Source organism: Stegastes partitus, unplaced genomic scaffold, assembly GCF_000690725.1.
Source record: "Stegastes partitus isolate 25-593 unplaced genomic scaffold, Stegastes_partitus-1.0.2 Scaffold671, whole genome shotgun sequence".
NCBI classification, from domain to species: Eukaryota; Metazoa; Chordata; class Actinopteri; family Pomacentridae; genus Stegastes; species Stegastes partitus.
Window position 1 is genome coordinate 285418 of NW_007578402.1, and position 11457 is coordinate 296874.

At 40.4% G+C, this 11457-nt stretch overlaps 1 protein-coding gene across 1 annotated transcript in view; it reads left to right on the top strand.

The window, feature by feature from the left end:
- cnksr2a (connector enhancer of kinase suppressor of Ras 2a) overlaps positions 1 to 11457 on the top strand; it is a 70354-nt gene that overhangs the window by 51886 nt on the left and 7011 nt on the right. Inside the window, exons 16-22 of the mRNA XM_008290405.1 lie at positions 747 to 820; positions 936 to 1007; positions 2662 to 2729; positions 4226 to 4323; positions 4849 to 5067; positions 7294 to 7435; positions 8900 to 9124. Coding sequence (XP_008288627.1) covers positions 747 to 820; positions 936 to 1007; positions 2662 to 2729; positions 4226 to 4323; positions 4849 to 5067; positions 7294 to 7435; positions 8900 to 9124 — 898 coding nt within the window. The remainder of the gene's footprint in view (positions 1 to 746; positions 821 to 935; positions 1008 to 2661; positions 2730 to 4225; positions 4324 to 4848; positions 5068 to 7293; positions 7436 to 8899; positions 9125 to 11457) is intronic.

An 11457-nucleotide genomic window follows, 5' to 3' on the forward strand; every position in this document is an offset into this window, starting at 1 on the left:
GTGATCCTCTGACTTTTTGTCTTATGCCACAACAAATTTAGCATGATTACTATTGAAATATTTAAACCATTAGTCATTTTATTATGACATTTTAAGACAATATATATATTCATTGACATTTAGTACTGACATTCAGGGTTCCCAGAGGATATATCTTATTTAAATTGGTGATTCCCTGACTTTTCTTCTTACAGAACCATGAGATTAACGTTTGCAATTTTCAGTGAAACATCTCGACAACTATTGTGACAAATTGTCCTAAAAATTTGGTCCACAATTCATGGTCCCTACAGGATAGAGAATAAAACACTTTGGCGACCTTTAAGCTTTTTATTTAGACTTAATCAGTTCAAAATTTTCCCTAATTCTTTCTTTTATGACGAACATGCAGCACTAGAAACATAATCTTCATCTCTCTTAGCTTTAGTTTTTTGATGCAAACATTCTAATGTGCCTCAGTTCGCTCACTTGCTCAACATCTGACTCTTAGTTTTATCGTTATTGTTCTTCATCTAGGCACAGACACACACTGTAAGTCTTTCCACAACTTCACATATGAGCAAACTTGCATGCCAGCTGACCCAGATATGTGGCAACAGCAAATGATTAATGAAAATACTGGACAGCTCAGAGGAGACGACAGAAACCACAGCACCACAATAGCCACGCTGTAATACTCCTTTAACGTTTTCCTTCAGCCCTTCCCCTTGTTATTCTCGACATCTTTCTTCTCTCCATCTGTTCAGGATGAGAAGGCAGAGGGTTTTGTCAGTCTTCCAGAGTTCAAGATCGACCGGGCCAGCGAATGTCGCAAGAAGTAGTAAGTGCTGCATGGAAACGGGTCTGTTGCATATTTATGTGTATTTACGTCGTGTGCGGTTCCTATGCTCTCCAATGTGTTCTGCTGCGATAAACATCTCCCTCTGTCTCTCTAGTGCTTTCAAAGCTTGCCACCCCAAGGTCAAGAGTTTCTACTTTGCAGCAGATGGAGTGGATGACATGAACAGGTAAAGCAGCGTGTGCTGAACATGGATGAAGGTTATGCAGCGGGGCAAAATCTCAGCTGGGTGCCAAAAGTGCCACCTCTTGTTTACCCTCCGCAAAACACAAATCAAATGTGTTTTTTTTATTCGATGATTTAGAAAAGGGCCTGTTTGTATTTGGGAAGTAATCTGATATTTCCATAGAGGTTCCAGTTTTGACCTGTGAAAATGTCTGCCTGAGATTTTGTTAAAACATCTGCTGCTGTTGCGAAAAGTGACATTTTGTGACCTTAAACTCCACTTTAAAAGAGAGATTGTTATGTAATTGTGTAATTTGCCTTAACAGACACATCACCGCTTCTCTTTGTCAACATTTAAATCTCATATATAATTTTTGCCTTGATAATGTGTTGCACAACATCCAGTTTCTCTTTAGAAGCTGTAAAAAGAAGCTTAGGATTGTTTTATCAGTTTGTTATGTCATAAATTATCTTCATTTTTTGACAGTTGATTATGGAAATGAGTTTGAACTGATGACACATTACTTCTTTTTTTTTGAGAGAGGGATTCTAGCTCTAAAATCTGGTGAAACATATCAGATTTCTATGTGCATTCATAACTCTTTTTGTTTTTATGCAGCCCTACGCCCCAAAATCAGAAACACGTTTGTCCGTCTGAATTTTGTTGCGTAACTCGACCTCCCTGTGGTATGACAGCAGAAGTACTATTATGAACAATTATGGTTCCCAGAGGACACATAATAATTAAATTAGTGATCCCCTGATGTTTTTTTTTTTGTTTGACTTCATTTTTCTTTGCTGCTAATTAGGCAAGGCAGGTTTATTTGTATAGCACAATTCATACCCGAGGTAATTCAAAGTGCTTCACACAAAAGTATAAGAAGACAGATAAAATCAATCCACAGAACATAAAGACAATTATTAATTTATTACATTAAAAGCAAAGAGGCAGATAAAATGGATCCATAGAAACATAAATATAATCATTAAATTAGCAGAAATGATCATGCTAGCAAAGCACAACCGTGACTGTTCATGGTTCCCAGAGGATGAATCACACTTAATTTGGTGATTCTTAGATTTTTTTACATTTTAGTGACAGCTATTGGTACAGCTGCTTTATGATTCAATATAAACATTCAGGGTACCCAGAGGATAACTTCATACTTAAAATAGGGATCCCCTCATCAAATTTTTAGTGAAATATTTTACTAACTATTGGTTATGTTGCCATGAAATTTATTATAAACAAGTCTCCTTTCTTTAAATAGTAACATTTATGGTCCCCAGAGGATAAATCGTCTTTAAATTGGCAATTCTCTGTCTTTCCGTCCATCATGTGATTAACATTTGTGGTTTTTGTGATATACTGTATCTTGTGTAGCTCAAATGACGTATAAAACACGATATATGTCCTAACAATGCTCAGATTGTATCAACACGACAGGCTCTGCCTTTATACCTTTTTCCATTTTGGGTATTAATAACATCAAAAAAAAGGAAATACAATGTTTATTTGAAATCACTATTTGTGGTATAATGTGGTCTATCGGGGCCCCAAACAAGCTGCTGCAGTTTACGAGCTTTTCCTGCTTTACATTTAATTACTAGCTTGTGTGTATAATACAGTAAACGTCGGTGTTGGTTCCTTCTGTTAGGTGGCTGAGTCGTCTCAACATGGCCGCCGTGGGCTACGCAGAGCGAGAGAGGATGCGCCAGGAGCAGGGTGAGGGTTCATTCAGTGACTTGCCGAAGGGCACTGCGGCAGATGGCTGCTGCCTGATGGTGCCTATAGCCACCAAACACACTCATAACTCCGGTTCGTGTTGGACTTACCTCGGTTTTCCAGCACGAAGAAACTTGCTGTTGAGTTTGTGACACAGTTAAGGTTCAGCTAATAATAATGGAAATTTGTTTTTCATATCAGTTGTTGTTGGTTGCAGCCGTACACAGCTTCTGAGATGGGTTAAGACTGCCTTGCCCAAGGTTTTCTGTATGTTAGGTACTTTTAACAGATGAAACTTGGGTTTCTTTACAAGATGGAAGGTGGAGGACATGGTATAGTTCTACTTTAGTGGTCTAAAATCTCCAAGAGTTGAACATTGAATCCAATTATGCAAACCTAAAGGATATGGCGTAAACCTGAGGCTTAGGGTCCCTGGAGGTCTGACCAGGTTTGCCCAGTTTTTAATTCAGCCTTGTTTTCTACCTTCTGTGGAATTGTTTCAGTTCGTACAGTCTATGCGGTGTTCCTGAAGGGATTGATGGATGAATATATAGTTGGTTTGATGGCTGAATAGATGAGTGGATGAATATTCAGATAGATGGGTGACGAGATAAATATGCTTTTTTTTTGGCTTGTTTGATAGAATTTACAAAAAACTCTTTTTCATGTCAAAAGTGAACACGGATTTCTACAAAGTAGTGTCAGTGAATTCAAAATATGAAAGGCAAAATAAGCGATTGCGTAACTATTCACCCCTTTGAAGCCTGTATTCAGCAGATGCACCTTTGGCCGCAATTACAGCAATTACAGACACTGCAATTTTGTCCCATTGTTCTTCGCTAAACTGCTCAAGCTCTGTCAGGTTACACGGGAACGGTGAGTGAACAGCCCTGCTTAAGTCCAGCCACAAACTGTCGACTGAAACACTCCAGAACATTCTCCTTGTTGTCTTCAAACTATTTCTGTGTAACACTTTTGCTTCGAGTCGTTGTCTTGCTGGAAAACAAAGCTTCTCCCAAGTCGCAGTTTTTTTTGCAGACTGCATCAAGTTGTCCTCCAGTGTTCCCCTATAGAGCATCCCCATGCCATGATGCTGCCACCACCATGCTTCATTGTTACCCACCGATATAGCATCTAGTCTGGTGGCCTAAAAGCTCAACTTTGGTCTTCTTGCTTTGTGAGGAAACTCAGGCTTCTGAGTGATTATTTAGGTTGCTTTATGACATATTCAGCCAATGTACAAATTTCTGGTGACTCAAAAAAATGTTTTTTGGCCATCGAGTGCAACGTTTTTTCATGTATTTCAAAAGATATGGTAGTTATTTAGCCACTAGGATGCAATTCAAACTGTCATTGAAGGCCTGTTTTGTAGACTCAAAATAGTCTTATAATCATTTCCAAAGCTGCATATGACTCTATAAATAAATGACACAGTGTACGGTCGATGGAAGGATGGATATCTTGTTTCTGACAGTGCGTGTGTGGGTTTCCAGCAGATTACTGGAGTGAGAGTGAACACGAGGATGACGCCACCTCCAGCCCCAAACAGGACAGTCCCCCACCTCCATATGATACCTACCCACGGCCTCCATCAGTGAGTCACGCACACACACACACACACTGTATTCACGCTCATATCAAACACAGGCTGTGCTCGAAGGCAAAAATCAGACTCAGTGTGCCTCCGCAGTCCATTTTAACAGTTAAATTTATTGCCAATTAAGCCTACAGGGAGTGGCAGGGATACATTTGGTATAATTGTTGCTATAATTGAACCTGGAACTGGTTGCTCCACATTATCTTTGTCTTGGGGCGTATTTTTTTAATTCTAGGATGAAATGAAAAACTGAAACAACAACAGCACCTTGTTAGTCAGGATAATCAGGGTCACCAGACACACAGGCTGCTAAAATGATAATTATAAAGAGTGTTTGGTGTTTCTACAAACACTCTTCTTTGTCTTCCCGCCTCTTACTTACCCTCTCCCACACTTATTTAATCACCAAACTGCCTCCTTGGCAGTCATCGAGCTCCCTCTTCTTTCAAGTGTGTCATTACAGTCGTAACGAGACCGAGCGATCAAATTGACGCCTGCCACGTTTCCGCTCCTCTCTCTCAGATGAGTGCCTACTTGGAAGGCCGGACCACCCGACTGTCTTCCACAGAGACGTCTCGCTCTCGTTCCTCCCAGGAGGACTTCCTGTGCGGCGAGCCCCCCGCGGTGTCCGCCGAGCCGCAGTACCACCCCGGTCCTCTAGGGGGAGGCACCACACACAGCGGGAGGAAACCGGGGGGCAGCAACAGCAGCGACGTGCAATACAGATGTGACACCGTGGAGGTGTGTGTGACCGTGTTAACGCGGAATCACGGGGATTCAGCAGATCCTTGAAAAGTCGGAAAGTAGATTTTTAGCTAACTGGACAGACTATCAGATGTTTTAACTGCATCGAGCTACATTGTTTGAATTAACTTAGAATTTGTTCTGTGAATTTGCATGCTTGCATTCCATATTGCATGCATTGTATCGCATATCCACAAACTGCAAACAGAGAAGAAGGTAGCTAGGTTTGGAAATGCAGGTTGAAGGCAACTGATTGGAGGATGTGAAGTACTGAACAGGTAGCTGTCGTAAGAAGTAGTTTAAAGGCTTTGGAGAAAACGTTTTGAATCTGGATCACTGGGTGTGTCATGTTTTTACTCACTGTGGTATCATTTTTACCTGCAATATAAAGTCCTGTATCTCTATGGAAGCAGCACAGTCCTGGCTAGAAGTGGAGTAAAAAAATGTCAAATGTGTCGTGTGTTTTTGCTGTAACACTGCCTGCAGTTCAGCCCAGTTCGGCCAAAAAGTACTAAAGTTTTTTGTCATGTGACTGGTGGTCGTAGATGAGTCACGAATGGTTTCTCGGTTGCCCCAAAGAGCACAAAATTCGTAGTTTTTTTTGGCCAATTTTTCAATAAGAAATGTTGCACAAAGTGATGAAATGTCACGATTTTAAGCTAAGATTTGGTTCATTTTCACAGCAGACTTGTTTGTTATACCTGATTGATTCAAGGACTGTCGGAAAGTTGAAAATCCAACAATCTTTTCTGTTTTGACAGTTTCTGGCTCTGTTTTTTTAAAAAAAAACATAGCATGCTTTTTAAACCTGCGGACAGATTTTGAAGGCAGACTTAGAATCACACCCTGTAAGATGACTGTTCACAAAAATAAACAATTTGTTCGTGTTACTGTAGAACAATGAATAAACCGACAAAAAACAGACAGCAAGACCTCTACGTCAGATACTGGAGCTGGACCAGCAATTTTAAAGATCCAGGGTGATGAATTTAAATGGCTCTCTTGGCAGAAATGGTGTATAATACTAGTTTTTCAAAGTGTGTAGCAACCCTGAATCAAACCCAATTTCTTCAGCGTTACAAGACCATCAGGTCATCTTTGAAAATGTTGCACAGCTTGTTAAATACTCAAAACAGCTCCGTTTTTCATACACAACATGGCTCCATAAGCTTCAAATATGGTAAATAGTGGACTAGTGTTGGATCATTTTCATTTGCTAAAGACCTGAAGAGGAGAAAAATCGTCACTGATCAAGTCAAACAACTCAGTCGTGCGGTCGAGATAGAAGTTAAACTGTTCCTGGATGTCATCGCAGAAAGGGATCGATTTCTAATCACGGCTGAAAATCCAAGTGAAGACGGCACAGAGGGGATGAGCGGCAGAATAAGTTGAACAAAAGAGAGAGATACGAGCGGAGGAAATTAAACGGACAGCTGATTTACTTCTTACTCGATGGATGTAATCCTTTGCATTTAAAATGGAGCCAAGCCTGCCCCAAGGTCCAAACCTGCACATAGAACTGTGTGAATTTAGCTTTTTCATAGTAGAAATACTGATCTGGGCCCCATACACTGATTCTTTATTTTAAAGCTAAATGGTCAGTGATAGATGTTTCATTGGATGGTCTGTCTCGAGAACAAATGTCTAACTTCCAATAAAATCTTAATGTTTTTGATCGGCACTAATAAGCCAAAATGGAGAGCTATTTACAAGAAGTAATAAAATATGTCTGATGTAGTGCCATATTACTCCTCTGAAGATAAATCTTCTTTCTTGAGGCACTTTTTGAGACACTTTAAGGCTAAAATGTCAGATTTTCACTCAATATATGAGCCACAGTTAAAGGAATCCTGAACTACATTCATTTTACCAACCAGGACTCTTGACTTTAATTGTTGTATAAATTATTTTTGATGGATTTTGTCCCAAGGCTCTAGGAGAGGAGAGAAGTCTGCGTATTTACACATTTGTAGACTGTAATGAATATGTTCGTCTCAAAAGGCTTTTAATTGCATTTATTTATGATTCTTTGAATGAATTTTCCAAAACCCAGTGTATCTATGCAAGGTGTGCCGTCTTGGGAAAGAAGATGATGAAAATAATGCAAAAAAATTAGCATTGCCGCGTCGACTCTAACTTTTTTCTCGAATAAATTATATACCAGGAAGCTGCTGGGAGTAAGATATGAGAAAAACACTTCCACTGTCTGTTTGGTTGTTGCAGTACCGCTCCAGTCCTGCGGGGGGCAGCAGTGAGACGGGGTCCCCGGGTCGCTCTTCGTCATCTCAGAGACGCTCTTGGCAGGACCTGATTGAGACGCCGCTGACCGAAGCCGGACTGCACTACCTGCAAACTGGACCACTCGGTAATGCACGGAGGAAACACGACACTTCACGAAAATAGCCGTTTATTTGTAGCTAATTACTTATTGTTAATTATATGTAACTTATCTTAGGAAAAACATTAAATGCATTTAAAAAGAAACTTCAAATTTAAGCATCGATGTCATTGATTATGACAATTAAGCACGACAGCCCAAATTTTTTTTAAAACTTACTTTCTTGATCGCCCCCTGGTGGCCCGTTGCATTAAACCCCACCCCGCTCCATGTTAGCGGCTATGTCATAAGCTAAGCTAAAACAAATCAAAGTACACCTTCGATATATGGTTTTATTGATGTTGATGTTTGTTCAGGTGTTCATCTTTCAGATCATTTTGTTTCCGATTGCTTATGCGATACAATAAAACCAACAGACAAGCAGCTAGCACTTACTAAACATCTTTTCTGATACCACATCTCATCCCCCCATCACTACCGCACAGACTCTTGTTGGACTAAATTGGATATTAAGGTTTCACTTATGTACAATAGGAAGCGGTGTTGACATGTCATCCATCTCTACCAAAGTCCAAATATCATTTTCTCGAGACACCTTTTTGTGGATTATTACAGGAGCGTTTTCAGGTCCTGCTTAAAGGATGTAATGTTTGCAGAAGTGGCACGACTGCAAGAAAACTAATCTTAAAAACTGAATTTACAGCGCTCAAAACAATTAAAGTAACTGTAGCTGCCTCAGGGTAAGATATGTCTGTGGATGTAATATACGCCTGTATTTGTGTATGAAATCACAGGTTCGCTGTGTTGTGTGGTTGTCCTTGTAGACTTTTCCTCCCTTCCAGTTTATTTAATGATTTCCTTCAGGCAAATTACCACCAAATAATGACAAAAATCAAATCACAATGAGCCCCTCCTGTTTTGATGTGAGTTGACAGATCCGAGCCTGCAGTGTCACTAAAACCAAGACAACTCTACGTCTCTCAGAAACAGTGCCATTGTTATTCTGGACAGCCCACTTCCACACATCGCACTTTCTTCACATTCAACTGGAACTACTTTCCGCTGAAGAAATAGTCCCTGCTGTGTAAAATCTCTCCGCGGTGTCGTCTGTGACTCCCAGCTTCACAGGATGAGGGCTCCTCTGTCTTATAAATCCCATTTTAACTCCTGATTGTCATGATAGCTGATTAGGTTGTGCTGATGTGTAGGTGAGCCTGTATGTGTGCTGTGTGTATTTAATCAGGCTTTGTGGTCGTGTGTTTAGTGTTTTCTCACGACACAAACAACAATTTCTCTCCTTGACAGTGACGTTTAAGCTGAGGGGGAGACTTCTTTAATTAAAATATTGTTATATATTGTGGTAGTAATAGCGTTAGAGACAGTTTCCTATGACTCACTGAATACATATCAGCTAAACACACTAAACTGTAGTGCGTCGTATTGCTCTGTTCAGCCTGAAGTTGCCTATTTACCCTGAATTTTCCCTTCCAGAGGATGCCGTCTTCGCCGAGCCCGGCCCCGGCTGTGGGTCGATGACGGCCGGAGCCGTTTACACGCTTCCTGCTCAGAGGAATGTCCCGTTGCCCATGGCGATGCAGAGGCTGATTCCTATGGCAACCCAGGGAGGGAAACCCCGCAGCTTCACACTGCCACGAGACAGCAACCTACACACACTCCTCACGCCGCCCGCGAAAGAAGAACAGCAAACACACAACGGTGAGTTTAGTCATGTTGTGTGAAACACGTACAGGAACACGGGGAGCTTACAGCTAATCCGTCCACACGTTATTCACCCAGCGTGTTGGAGAGCGAAATAAGGGCAAGAGGGAAAAAATATTCACATATAGAGTGATGTGCAAAAGTGTTAGGCACTAAAGGTGAGGATACTTTGAAAAATAATGCCTGTTATTGATCAATTAACTTCTAGAGTTTGCCTTTCGAGCATTTTTTTTAAGCCTCTGAGGGACACTTCTGCCATCGCTAGGAGGATGTTGGAAAGATTTTCGATTCTGAAGTTGTGATTTGATTTAAAAATTTGCATCTTAGAATTGAATCAGCTGTAACAGATGAACGCCTGGATGCTGCCAAAACATAAAAACTTGTTTGCAAGCAAGTACATAGAAGAAGAAATTCAAATAATTTGGTAAAATACAGATGAAGAAACTGTGGAATTTGTTATCTTAAAGTATAAACTATCAAATAGCAAAAAAAAAAAGATGATTAAAAGAATAAATGGTTGAAGCTGCTAAATGGAGCAGGTTTAAAAATGGGAACGTCCACCACCAATTAAAATCTGCGTAATAAACCCATTTTTATTCAATCCACAGTGTTAATTAACATCCAGTTGAACGAGGTTGTACGTCATTGTAAGGAGGTTATTTCAAGCTGCTTGTCAGGTTGGTTGTTTCCAGCATCTTGGAGAACTTGCTGCTTTTCTTCTGTGGATTCAGACAGCCTCACCGTCTCCTGTCTCTTCATGTAATCCCGGTTTAACGGCGACAGATGCTGATGATTGAACTGATAAAGGGAATTTAGGGCTCTATAGAGTTATACACAGATATTATTATTATACTAACGTTGATGTTTGATGGATGAGAATTAAAGAAGGTGAGTATGTTTTTCATTATTTGTGGGGTTTCTGTTTTATGAAATCTGCCAGAACATTAAAACCACTGATGGATGAAGTGAATAATGTTGATTATCTTATTAAAATAACAACCGGGATACATATCAGACAGCAAGAGAACAGTCAGTTTTTGTACTTGATGTGTTTGAAGCAGGAAAAATGTGCGACATGAGGATCGGAGTGACTTCGAGAAGCAATGATGGCAAGACAACCGGGTCAGAACATCTCCAACATGTCTTTTCTACCAAAAGCAGTCCAATAAATCATTTCAAGAACCTAAGAGAGAGTCCGTGGTGTTGGCTTGACCTCAAAATTCTCCAGATCTCAATTCAATTGAGCATCTTCAAGGTGTGCAGGAAGTTTAACAACTCCCAGGACTTAAAGAATCCATTGCTAACATAGAACAGAACAACTTTAGAGATCTTGCGGAACCCAGGCCTCGACAGGAACTCCAAACCACTTAGCCTGGTGGTTTTAATGTTGTGGCCCATCGGCGAATCTCTCCAGCTGCGCTTCATGAAAGCGAGAGGCACGTTAAATCAATCACTCGGACTTTCTCTGGCTGGTTGTCTTGGTGCTTCGCGGACCGTTCGCCCACGCTGGAAGTCAGACAAAGCCCGTTTTGGCATTGCCTCCTTTTTGAATCTTTATTTACAAGGATGGATGATTTACTTGCTGCTAGCTGTGCCCGGGATTGTTTTGTTGCCATTTCGTCTTTCATTTGCTGTCTTTGTGTCGTGTTATTGTCGCTATTTATCAGAAAATGTAATAAAAAAAGGGGGCAAGAAAGCCAAGTTAGGGTGGATAAGATGTTAAGATCTATTAGATAGCGGGAGTTGCACTTTAGAAGAATGAATTTGAAAATGCAAAGGCAGACGGTATGTGGTGTATTTTTTAAATTCCTGTTATTCCTGTATGCTTAGATATATTGTTTGAAAGCACAAAGCCCTGCAATCTAAATGGTGAAAGATGGCAGCAACAATAGCTCCTTACTTTTTTTCATCAAAGTGTGTGCAAAGCAAACAGTCATTTCCTACCTTTGAATCACTCTGAGCTGCACCGTTGTCGCTCTAAGAGTCAAACAAACAAAATGCTTCCAAGCTTTTAGTCTTTTTTTTTTTCATAAAACCAGGGGGGTGGATGTTAAGGGTTTAAAAGCCTGACGTCTGAATCCTGCAATAATCAAGTCTGGGAAAAAAAATAAAAAAAAATAAAAGCCTCGTCTGACCTTCTCTGTAGCACAGAAGGACATAAAAGATTTTATTTTGCAGATTAATTGTATGAAAGAAGCTGGAACAAGTCAGAGCGTCGATGCAACAGCAGAGAGGAAAAATGTGTCTGAATAACGGCCACCAGAGGAAAAAAAAAAAAAAAAAGAGGCAGTTTTAAGGTGAGGACTTTGACGTCAGTACGTGTGCCAGAT